The sequence below is a fragment of the Herpailurus yagouaroundi genome, unplaced genomic scaffold (assembly GCF_014898765.1).
Source record: "Herpailurus yagouaroundi ecotype Mexico unplaced genomic scaffold, PumYag 91230, whole genome shotgun sequence".
NCBI classification, from domain to species: Eukaryota; Metazoa; Chordata; class Mammalia; order Carnivora; family Felidae; genus Herpailurus; species Herpailurus yagouaroundi.
The window spans coordinates 34605-47912 of NW_024421317.1; the positions used below are offsets into that span (position 1 = coordinate 34605).

The 13308-nt window shown below is 36.0% G+C and overlaps 1 protein-coding gene across 7 annotated transcripts in view; it reads left to right on the forward strand.

The window, feature by feature from the left end:
- LOC121026385 (uncharacterized) overlaps positions 1–13308 on the forward strand; it is a 73064-nt gene that overhangs the window by 31692 nt on the left and 28064 nt on the right. For 6 of the 7 annotated variants that reach the window (XM_040469248.1, XM_040469249.1, XM_040469251.1 and 3 more), the window contains 4 exons: positions 655–759; positions 1534–1587; positions 3006–3110; positions 12595–12648. In XM_040469248.1, the coding sequence (XP_040325182.1) occupies positions 655–759; positions 1534–1587; positions 3006–3110; positions 12595–12648 (318 nt within the window). The remainder of the gene's footprint in view (positions 1–654; positions 760–1533; positions 1588–3005; positions 3111–12594; positions 12649–13308) is intronic. The other variant, XM_040469252.1, reaches the window with a different exon arrangement.

A 13308-nucleotide genomic window follows, 5' to 3' on the forward strand; every position in this document is an offset into this window, starting at 1 on the left:
GCTGAGTGAAATAAGTCAGAGGAGGACAGGTATCATATGTTTTCACTCATATGTGGATCTTGAGAAACTGAACAGAAGATGATGGGGGGAGGGAAGGGAAGAAAATAGTTACAAACAGAGACAGAGGGAAGCAAACCACAAGAGACTCTTAAATACAGAGAGCAAACTAAGGGTGGATGAAGGGGTGGGGGAGAGGGGAAAGTGGGTGATGGGCATGGAGGAGGGCACTTGTTGGGATGAGCGCTGGGTGTTGTATGTAAGCCAATTTGACAATAGATTATATTCATTAAAAAAACTTATTTATTGTCAGTATCAAGAGCAAATAACGTATTTCAGAAAAAAATTTAAAATATATAGTATTCTCTGATATGATGTATAAATGAATTGATGTTGATATTTCATTAATCAGACAGTTATTTAGGTAAAATCTATTCTCTTCTACTTTGACTTCTTGTCAGATTAAGAAATCATACTTTTCAGTATTTTTAAGCAAATTTGATATATGACCCTTCTCAATTCTGTATGGATGTATATATCTTATTATATCTTTGAACTTGCTCAAGTTAGGAAGAAACATGCTTAACACTATTAAATTATTACTTGAAATAATTATTCTATAAAATTCTTGAATGATCACGTTTCATATTTTCAAAGGAAAAAATATTAATGTGCAACATCTATCAGATTTTGTGAGGAACATGGGTATTGAGCTAACAGATAAAGAACAAAAGAGGCTGCTAAAGAAGCTTCCAGTTGATGGTAAGCCATAAAGATACTTTAGTAGCCTTCTAGAATACTTAGCTTTATGGTACCATGGGAGAAGTTTTAAAAGTTCTCTTTAGGGGCGCCTGGGTGGCTCAGTCGGTTGAACGTCCAACTCTTGATTTTGGCTCAGGTCATGATCTCACAGTTCGTGAGACTGAGCCCTGCGCCAGGCTCTGTGCTGGCAGCATGGAGCCTGCTTGAGATTCTTTCTCTCTTTCTCCCTAGCTCTCTCCGCCCATCTCCCACTCACTCTCTCTCTCTCTCTAAATATATAAACTTAATTTTTTTTTTAATTTCTCTTCTAGCATTTAAAATATATATATATATATATATATATTTAAAGTAATTAGAAAAGGCAGATTTTAAGTTATATCTATCAATCTATATATCTCTCTCTCTATATATAACCCAGGCCACCAGGGGCAAAATAAATGCTGTCATGTCATGCCCTCTAGCCAATGACAAAACTATTAGAAAAAAAAATGAAGGAATGTGATTAGGGGAGAGAATTTTAGAAGAATTGGACAAGAGAAATCAAAGGATAAAGAAACCAGCATAGAGAGACTGTCAACTGTTCTGTCAGGGGTTTAGAATGGCATAATTGTCACTATTGTATCCCATCTCATTTTTTTGTTGTTATTCGAGGATGAGTAAGAACATATTTACTCAGTAAATGAAAACTCTCCCTGAAATTCTGAAGTATATGTATTATGTTTCTGAGCATCTATATAATGCTTTGTCTGACATAGAGTGTGATTTGCATTGTAGCTTCTGGGAAGATCTATCAAAATAGATTGTTGGATGGTCTGAAGTCTTTCAAAGGTGAGTTAATGAGCAGTTTGAGATTTAACATTTTAATTTATATCATTAGAGCTTTACCCAAGCCATCCTTTTATGAACTGATATTTAAATGTAGTTTCTTTATTTTAAAAGAGGTATTTTGTGATTAGTTTTTTTAAATCTTTGTAGGTCCCACATTTTCTTGTATTTTTCATAACTTAATCTTGAAAGTGTAAATTGAATTCTAGGTAGATAAAACAAAACATGAAGAGAATGATAGGTAGTCTGAAAATTAGTTAAGCAAAGAAAATAAAAATAGTTTCTATTGTTAGAAATATTGGACATTGTTTCCTGATAGAATCCAAATCATAAATTAATGTTCATTATAATTCCTCTAAAAAGAATGTGGTTTTAGTGTGAGATTCAGTTAAGACAAAAAAAAAATGTAGGCAAAGGTACCAGCTTGTGCCTAGGATTTGGTTTTGCTTTCCCTCCTAGTGCTTAGTCCAAAAGAAGAGAAGAACATAAAGAGAATGAAGAAATGACTTAAAAGCTCTGCCACTTGGTACCTATTGAGAGGAGTCAGCTGTCAAAAGAAGAGTGCCTCTTCGCATTCCCAGGCCCTCCGGAAGAGTGGGAGCAGGATTATTTTTTAATTTAATGTGGAAGTTGTCCACCATGCTGCCCATTTGATAGCATCTTGCTATGTGTCTTTATCAACTAAATCGTCACCTTAAAAATGAGACAATCATAGCCAGATGCTTGTCGGCCTCCCTGTAGTTCTCTTTCCCTACCTATCTAGTTTTTCTAGTCTCTAGGCCTCCTGTTTTACAATTTTAGTAATAAATTTTCCTTTCCATGCACTCTGAGCCTCAGCTCCTGCTTCAGCTTCAGAACATTTTTAACTAAATTTTTAACATTTTAACTAAAGCCCTCTGTAAACTACCATGCTAGGTAGTTTACAAGATAATTATCTATTCTTTTTAACTAATACAAATAGTTTTCTATCTTAAAATAGTCACCAAAAAATCGGTGTTCATAAACTGTTTTCACAGTATGGATAAACCAGGCGTAAAGTAATTGTCACGTTCCAGTGGAAAGCAGTACAAGTTTTTTGGCAACTGAGAGTTTTTTTTCAAAATCCTCCTCTACTGCAAATTCAATTAGTTGTCTTTAGCTTAAGTTGCAAAATCCCTTCATAAATTATTTCTTGTCCATAGTTTCATCAAGGCAAAGCTTAAGGCTCTTTAACACGATGTTAAAATAGAGTTTGGTACTCATGTTTCAAAGCAATATTAATAGTACTGAAAAGGATTCTATTTTTCCTTATTCCTAGTTTTTTCATATTAATAGTAAAAACATTTTCAATATAATAGTAACAGAGCACTGATAGATTTCTAGTATTTAATGTTCTTTCATATTTTAATATTTTTTGTCATTCTTTATGTCTCTTTCCTAAGGAGGGAAGGTTGAAAGAAGTAAAGTCAATACTGTTCTAGAAAACATGGGAATCGTGCTCACAGGAGAGGAGCTTCAAAGTCTAACAGATAACCTACCAGTTAACGGTAAGCACTGTGGTTATTTCTCTGCGTTTCTGCAGAGCTTTGCCTGTGAATGTGCATATGAGAATTTTTGAAATTATTATTTGATGCTGAAAGGAAATGTATCTTAGAGTAGAACCCATTCTAAAGTAAAAAGAAATCCTGCCTCATTTTTGAAATTTAAAGTTATCAACATGTTTTCATATAGAAACCAGAGAAGCCAGAATGTTTATCTCAGGAATAGTCAGAATGTAGAATAAAACTTCTACGGATTAAATTTAAAAGTGATCATACGCTGGCTAACGCTTCATTTCTTGGTTCTTCCAATCTGAACCATTTGCTTTTTTGTCTTATGTGTTCTCCCTGAGTGATTTTATGAACCCCTACTTTTAACCATCTGTTTGAACCATCAGTTATGTTCTTTCCAGTCTTCTCCCCAGTCTTCAAACTATTTTATTCTAAATCTTCTGAGACATTTCTATTTAGTCCATCCCAAATAGCTGTTCAAGGATAAAATTTGTAATCTAATATATTCCATATCTTTTTAAACTGATCATCCTTTTTTCTGCTTCACTGACCCTGCCAGAAATCTCTATCCACTTAATTACTTGCTGCTGCCTATTTAAACTCCTAAATATTTTAAAAATCCATTCCTACTCTTTAGCCCTGTATCACTACCCTTCTTTCTATTTCTTTTTATCTCTTCTTAGACTGCTAGATAACTCTCTCTCTGCCTATAATTTTGTTACTTTTAAATCCACTCTACACACAGTGGGCAGAATGATCCATTTCTATGTAAACCTGATCATAAAACTAGTTGGGGTTTTTTTTTCTCCCCATCTTATCTTCCCCTCTTCTACTTTTCTGTACCTTCTTTCAAAACGTTGAAATAACTCAAGGCTCTGATGGGTTCTCTAAGTGACCTTACCTACTTTTTGAGCTCTGAATTCTATCTGTATGGTAATGAATCACTGATAGATATTCCTAACCTAAAACACTCCTTGGATCTCTATTTGGTTTATTTACTACCTATTTGCAATCTCCACTTGGATAGCTCAAATAACTTGTAACTTAACTTGTCTTAGTCTGAGCTCTTGATTTTTCTACTAAAACTCATCCCTTCCCAGTATCATTACAAGGCATCACCACTGGAGTTTGTCTTGTGATGTCTTTGTCTAGCTTTCGTATTAAGGTAGCACTAGCCTCATAGAATGAATTGGTGTTTTTTCCCACTTCTGTTTTCTGAAATAATTTATGTAGGACTGATATTATTTCTTTAATTATTTGTAATAATTTACCAAAGAAGCCATCTGGACATAGTCCCTTCTCTCTGAGAAAATTTCCAATGCTTAATTTTCTTGTGTGTTACAACACTATTCAGATTTTCTGTTTCTTTTTATTCCATTTTGGCAGCTTGTGTCCATTTTGGAATCTATTTCATGTAAGTTGTTTAATTTCTGGCATAAAGTTGTTCACAGTATTCCCTCTTTAGCCTTTAAATTACTGTTAAGTTCAATGGGTTAATCCTTTCTTTCATTACTAATTTTAGTCATCTGTGTCCTCTCTCTTTTTTTCTTGGCTAGTCAATTTTGATGATGTTTTCGAAGACTAAATGTTTGGTTGCATTGAGTTTCTCTGTCATTGTTCTCATATCCACTCTAATCTTCATTATTTTCTTCCTTCTGCTTGTCTTTGGTTTGGCTTGCTCTTACTTTCCTAGATGAAGATAAAGACTTAATTATGGATTTGAGATCTCTCTTCTTCTCTAACATAGTTATTTAAGGCTATAAATTTTACTTTAAGCACCACCTTTACTGTGTCTCATGTATTTAATTTTTATTCAGATAAAAATACATTCTAATTTCTCTTGTAATTTCTTCTTTGACTCATGGATTACTTTGAAATGTGTTGTTTGATTTCAAAATATTTGAATTTCTCTGATTTCCTTTGGTTGTTCATTTCTAATTTAACTCTGTTGTGGTCAGCGAGCATACTTTGCATGATTTCAGTCCTTTGAATTTTATTAACACTTGTTTTACGATTTAGCATACAAGAGAATCAGATGCTCTTTGGAGTCTCCAAAAACTTCTAACAGTGTAAAGGGATTCTGTGACCAAAATATTTGTTTTAGAGCCTTTTTTTTTTTTTTGATAATTCTAACACTTGAGTCATCCAAGGATTGGCATGTGTTGATTGCCTTTTCACTTGATAATTGATCTCATTTTCCTAACTTTTTGTATGTTAAATAATTCTGAATTGTATCCTCAACTTTGTCAACTATTTTGTTTTGTAGACTCTGGGTCCTTTTAAAATTCATTGAACAATGCTGGTGCGTTTTGTTTTAGCAGGTAATCAACTCTGAGATTCAGAACACAAATTCCGTCTCCCATTTCTCTGGATGGTTCCAGTCTCAGTTCATTCTACAAAGCTCTGTTTTACTGCTATGGGTCTGTCTGCATGTGCCTCTTGGGTTAGTCTGAGACTTGGGCCCTGGTTTAAATCTTAATTCAGTTCTCAAAGCTGTTGCAAGAATGCTTTCTTTGTATCTGTCTCATGCATGCACAACTCAAAAGTGAGCCCAAGACTTTTACAGATTCATACACAGAATTAGGGGATCCCTTTCTCCATTGTTCTCTCCTCTCTGGAATTACCCCATATTTTCCAACCTGAAGGGGCTTCTTTTCCAGGTTTCCCTGGTCAAAGAGATGGAGTTTTTATCAGTCTTAGCTTCCTGTTCCTGCTCTGCCTTGCAGTTCTGTGATTGGGGCCCCACCCTCAGGACAAAGCCATTAGGGAAAAGAGAAAACCAAAACAGAAGGCTCACTCCCGTTGCCAGTCACTTCTGCAAGTTTTGGTTCTCTTCTACAGTCTAGTGTTGTTGCTTTTTGTGTTTTCTTTAGACTTTTAGTCTAATCATCAGGAAAAATAGATTGTAGAGAGCTGATACGGCCGTGGCAGAATCAGAATCAGCCTCATATTTCATTATTTAAAAAATTTAAATATATATATATATATATGTAAATAATACTTTCACATTTTAGCATGTGAATCAGGATGTATCTTATAATTGTTACCAATCACATAGTAGAATTATTACATTCTTGTCATTGAGTCTGCATTTGTGAATTTGGTTTTAGCCTGTCACTGTGGCACATTACCACTTTAAGTTGTGTATTGTTGGTACCCCATGTGTTGAGTTTAATTGCTGTTTAAAAACTTCTCCAAGAAAATTGCGCTGTCATTAAGAATTGAAGGGAAAGTTGTGTATACAGGAAAAGCATGGGAACAGTGGCAAAGTATAAATTTATGATTAGTGAAGAAAACATCTCACCATTGGAGGAAAGACCACAATTCTGTTTTTCAAAATTTTATTGCAAAGCTACAACAAAATGCTTTTTGGACCTAAGAAAGAAAGAAACCCACAAGTAGAAAATCTATACTACCTGTTGTTAATGATGCATACACAAAAGAATTGCCTATGATACACCATACAGTGTAAGTGAAGGCAAAAGAAACTGCCAAATCCCTCACAAAGGTAAAATAAAGTTCCAAGCAATGGGGATGGACATCAGACATCAACTTGTCAAAATTTCTTGTTAAGTTTAATTGCACCAAAAAGAATGAAATAGGAATAAATTTAACCAAAGAGGGAAAAAAATCTGTGCTCTGAAAACTATAACACATTGGTGAAAGAATTTGAAGATGACACAACAAACAAATAGAAAGATATTCCATGCTTAGGGATTGGAAGAACAAATATTGTTAAAATGTCCATACTATCCAAAGCAACCTACAATTCAGTGCAATTTACCAAAAGCGCATTCTACAAAACTAGAAAAAATAATCCTAAAATTTGTTTGGAACTGCAAAAGACCCCAAATAGCCAAAGTAATCTTGAGAAAGAAAAACAAAGTTGGAGATGTCACAATTCCATATTTCAAGATCTACTTCAAAGCCATACTAATCAAAACAGTATGGTGCTGGCATAAAAACAGACACAGGGATCAAAGGAACAGAATAGAGAGCCCAGTAATAACCCCGTGATGATATGGTCAATTAATCTATGACAAAAGAGGCAAGAATATACAATAGAGAATAGACAGTTTCTTCAACAAATGGTATTGTTGGACCATTTGTCCGGAAAACTAGACAGCTACATATAAAATAATGAAACTGGACCACTCTTTAATACCATACACAAAAATAAATTCAAAATGTATTAAAAACCTAACTGTGAGACCTGAAACCTAGAAGAGAACACAAGCAGTAATCTCTTTGATATCAGCTGTAGCAACATTTTTCTAGATATGTCTTCTAACACAAGGGAAACAAAAGCAAAAGTAAACTATTGGGACTACCTCAAAATAAAAGCCTTTTTGCACAGTGGTGGAAACTATCAACAAAACAAAAAGGCAACCTACTGAATGGGAGAAGATATTTGAAAATGATATATCCAATAAGGGGTTAATATCCAAAAAATATAAAGAACTTATACAACTCAACACCAAAAAAAAAATCTGATTTTTAAAATGAGCATAGGATCTGAATAGATACTTTTCCAAAGAAGTCATACAGATGGCCAAAAGACACATGAAAAGATGCTCAGTATCACTCATTATCAGAGAAGTGCAAATAAAAACCACAATGAGATATCAACTCAGACCTGTCAGACTGGCTAAAATCAAAACAATGAGAATAATAAGTGTTGGTGAGGATAACAATTGTTGGTGAGGATGTAGAGGAAAAGAACTCTTGTGCACTACTGATGGGAATGTAAATTGGTACAGCCACTATGGAAAACAGTATGGAGGTTCCTCAAGAAATTAAAACTAGAAATACCATATAATCCAATAATTCCACTACTGAGTATTTACCCAAAGAAAACAAAAATACTAATTCAAAAAGATAGATGCACTCTGTTTATTGCAGCATTATTTATAATAGCCACAATATGGAAGAATCCTAAGTGCCTATCAATAGATGAATGGACAAAGAAGACACACACACTGGAATATTACTCAGCCATATTCATCAAGAAAGATGAAATTTTGCCATTTGGGACAGCACAGATGGACCTAGAGGGTATTATCCTAAGTGAAGTAAGAGAAAGACAAATATGTCAGTTCACTCACACATAGAATCTAAAAAAAAGTCAATAAATGAACAAAAAAACAATCAGACCTGTAAATACAGAGAACAAACTGATTGCCGGAGGGGTGGGGATGTGAGTATTAGCAAAATGGATGCAGAGGAGTAGGAGATACAGGCTTCCAGTAATGGAATGAATAAGTCATGGGAATAAAAGACACTGTATAAGGAATATAATCAATGATATTGTAATAGCGTTGTATGGTGACAGATGGTAGCTAGACCTGTGGTGCTGTGGCATCACGTATAAAAACCTATCAGATGACTGCGTTGTACGCCTAAAACTAATGTAGCCTTATGTGTCAAGTACTCTCAAGAAACATTTTTAATTTCTTGTTAGCTTTAAATAAAAAACTCTAGTGGAGCCCTCATCTAAGAAATGCTGTGTCACCAGTGCTGTTGATAGCACACTGGACAATATTTTGGAGACAAAATATTTTGGAGACAGTGATTCTGAGTTGAAGAGCTGAACAGCAATTTAAAAGAATTAGATTCTAAATATGAAATTATAGTAATTGCAAGTTTATCTCACATATTTTTATGTTTGCATAAGCATGACATTTTAATTTTTTTTAATTTTTAAATTTTTTTTAATGTTTCTTATTTATTTTTGAGAGAGAGAGAGAGACTACAAGCAGGGAAGGGGCAGAGAGAGAGGGAGACACAGAATCTGAAGCAGGCTCCAGGCTCTGAGCTGTCAGCATAGAGCCCGAGGTGGGGGGCTTGACCTCACAGACTGCGAGATCATGACCTGAGCCGAAGTCGGACGCTCAACCCACTGAGCCACCCAGGCGCCCCTGCATAAGAGTGATATTTTAAAAATCGGTTTAACTCTAAACATCATTCAATGATATAAAATAAATATTCTAAATTATAAGGAAAAAAAAGGAAGTTAGCCGATTTCCAGGCCTAGATGATTTTCATATTCTTCTTACAGTTTGTAATCTATCTTTTACAATAGGACATATGTATATTTAAAATACTTTGCTTAGGGGCGCCTGGGTGGCGCAGTCGGTTAAGCGTCTGACTTCAGCCGGGTCACGATCTCGCGGTCCGTGAGTTCGAGCCCCGCGTCAGGCTTTGGGCTGATGGCTCAGAGCCTGGAGCCTGTTTCCGATTCTGTGTCTCCCTCTCTCTCTGCCCCTCCCCCGTTCATGCTCTGTCTCTCTCTGTCCCAAAAATAAATAAATGTTGAAAAAAAAATTTTAAAAAAATAAAATACTTTGCTTAAAGGCAACAACCTCTTTGACCTCAGCCACAGCAATTTCTTGCTCGACACTTCTCCAAAGGCAAGGAAATTAAAAGCAAAAATGAACTATTGGGACCTCATCAAGATAAAAAGCTTCTGCACTACAAAGGAAACAATCAACAAAACTAAAAGGCAACCGATGGAACGGAACGGGAGAAGATATTTGCAAATGACATATCGGATAAAGGGCTAGTATCCAAAATCTATAAAGAACTCGCAAACTCCACACCTGAAAAACAAATAATCCAGTGAAGAAATGGGCAGAAGACATGAATAGACACTTTTCCAAAGAAGACATCCAGATGGCCAACGGACACATGAAACGATGCTCAATATCACTCATCATCAGGGAAATACAAATCAAAGCCACACTCACGCTGAGATACCACGTCACACCAAGTGATCAGAGTGGTCAGAGTGGCTAAAATGAACAAATCAGGTGATTATAGATGCTGGCCAGGATGTGAAGAAATGGGAACCCTCTTGCACTGTTGGTGGGAATGCAAACTGGTAGAGCCGCTCTGGAAAACAGTGTGGAGGTTCCTTAGAAAACTAAAAATAGAACTATCCTATGACCCACTGCTAGGAATTTACCCAAGGGATACAGGAGTGCTGATGCATAGGGGCTCATGTACCCCAATATTTATAGCAGCACTTTCAACAATAGCCAAATTATGGAAAGAGCCAAAATGTCCATCAACTGATGAATGGATAGAGCAAATATGGTTTATATATACAATGGAATACTACTTGCCAATGAGAAAGAATAAAATCATGCCATTTGCAGCAACGTGGATGGAACCGGAAGGTATTATGCTAAGTGAAATAACTAAGTCAGAGAAAGACAGATATCATATGTTTTCACTCATGTGGATCTTGAGAAACTTCACAGAAGACCATGGGAGATGAGAAGGGGAAAAAAAAGAAATAGTTACAGAGAGGGAGGGAGGCAAACCACAAGAGATACTTAAATACAGAGAACAAACTGAGGGTTGATGGAGGGTGGGGGAGAGGGGAAAGAGGGTGATGGGCATTGAGGAGGGCACTTGTTGGGATGAGTATTGAGTGTTGTATGTAAGCCAATTTGACAGTAAATTATATTAAAAAATATATATCAATAAATAAAATACTTGGCTCGACAATAATAGATACTAATCTCCTAATTTAACTTGTTATTTATGGAAAAGGAAAATTCCTCTGTGGTGTATATGGGAAAGTTTCAGGCAATTTGATCAGAGTCTTCCATAAAAGTACACTATCTCTGAATTTTGTTTACTCAGCATAACCAGTTTTTCCAAACTCTGAAGTCCTTGAAAGTAGAAAGTGTACTTTAATTATCTTTGTGCCCTTAAGACCTAGCATATTTCAAATATTAGATATGTAATTTGAGGGAAATGGTTCTTCTCTAACAACTTTGCACATCTCCACCTAGGCCACATAAATATATCTTGACCACAATCTTACCATAGTCTTTCTTGAAAGCGTCACAATTCCTCCTGGAACAAGGGGAAGTAGACAGCCTTGTGAAGAGCTGCCACCAAGCAGTGTCTCCATCTGTTTCCCTATCTACAGGAGACGGTCACAAGGTCATTTCTCATTCATCTCCTTAGTTTCAGTTGAACACAACTTTCCGCCTCTCTCCCTTAGGATACAGCTGCAGATTTCTGTATAAGTCTATAAAACTTGTTGGGTACCATTTGAGTGAGCTTCCCAGCAGCAGAACAACTCATCGCATGTCCCACCAGTCCACTGTCCAGCTGGTTCCGTGTTGTATTCTGGGACTAAAGTGGCAGAGATCCAACACCATGCTGATCTTGCTTCTTGGGTATAAGTAATAAACTATCTTAATCCATTTGGGCTCATTGTCTCATTACCATCAAAATCTGTGGAAATGTGACGAGCCAACCTAGCAGTTTCAGTGGCAATCTTTTGTGATCCTGTTAAATACCATACCTCTTCTTAGGAACTCTTCTTAGGAACTTCTTGACCACTTGTCAGTAACTAATGTATGATGACTAAGTAAATAGTGGAAAATAAGAAAAAAAAGGGAAATTTGCCTATGATGAGATGAATGAAGTTTTTTTAACAATTGCTTCAAAAATACACCAGTCATATGTCACTAGCCATTCCATGATTATCATAGTAATTGAAAAGACTTTAAAAAAATATATTGGGAATATATGAAAGATTACTTCATTTTTCCTTTTATTATACAATGATAGGTAGGCTTTATGGATATACCATAATTGAGCAGGGTCATAGAACATGGCCAACATCAAGGGGCGCCTGGGTGACGCAGTCGGTTAAGCGTCCAACTTCAGCCAGGTCACGATCTCGCGGTCCTTGAGTTTGAGCCCCGCGTCAGGCTCTGGGCTGATGGCTCAGAACCTGGAGCCTGTTTCCGATTCTGTGTCTCCCTCTCTCTCTGCCCCTCCCCGTTCATGCTCTGTCTCTCTCTGTCCCAAAAATAAATAAACGTTGAACATGGCCAACATCAATAATAGTTTCTTCCTGGTTTATAAAGTAGGATCTAAATAATTCAGGAGTATAAATTGCCTCTGAGTGGACTCTATCTTCTAGGGCAGGGTCAGCAATGTTTCTATAAAGGGCAAATAATAAATACTTCAGGCTTTGTGGATGATGTGATCTCTGTCCTACTTCTCAATAATGTTGTTGTAGTACAAAAGCAGCTGTAAACAATGTGTAAACAAATTAGTGTGGCTGTGTTCCGATAAAATTTTATTTATGGACACTAAAAATTTAAATTTGTGTGAGTTTTATGTGTCACAAATAATATCCTTTTGGGTTTTACAATCATTTGAAAATGTAAAAATGATTCTTAGCTCATGGGCCATATAAAAATAGGCGGTGAAAAAATAAAAAGATACGTGGCAGTGGGCTGGATTTGGCCAATGGACGATAGTTGGCTCACCTCTGATAGGGAATAGGGCACGTCTTCTATCATAGAATTTCTGAAGAACTGGATTTATAAGTTGAGGATTGACATAGAGCACAAGGAAAAGAAGTGGACTTTCACAATATAAGGTTTTCATACTCTGTTTTTCTGAGTCTGCATCATTTTATTATTTTTATCTTTACCTTTTTTTATAGATAATGGGAAGGTTGATCTTGATAAATTGATGGATGGAGTGAAAACTCTTACAGGTGAGAAGTTAATATAAATCTAAGAATGTAAGTTTTACTCAAAATTATATTTCAAAGACTTTTATTTCTTTGCTTATTCTACCATTTTATCCTTCATTTGATAGATCGTTTTTTATCTAATTTCTTAGAGTTAGACTTTTAAATCTCTGCATGTTAGTAATAAAATTTAAATTCTGGGGGGCCTGGGTGGCTCAGTTCATTAAGCAGCTGACTTTTGATTTTGCCTCGGGTCATGGTCTGAGGTTCATGATATCAAGTGCCACATGGGGCTCTGCCCTGAAAACATGGAGCCTGCTTGGGATTTCTGTCCCTCTCTTTATCTCTGCCCCTCCCTCACTCATTCTCTCTCTCTCTGTCTCTCTTTCTCTTTCAAAATAATAAATAAAAATAAATAATTTCAATTCTGTGTCTTGGTAGCAAATTCTTTTTTTTTTTTTAATTTGACATTAATATATGACACCTCTTCTATGTTGGGGGAAAATATTCTGTATTAAATCAGTGAATAGTAGAGTTAGGACGGAGAGGAAGATGGCGGCGTAGGAGGACGCTGGGCTCACCGCGTCCTGCTGATCACTTAGATTCCACCCACACCTGCCTAAATAACCCAGAAAACCGCCAGAAGACCAGCAGAATGGAGTCTCTGGAGCCAAGCGCAGACGA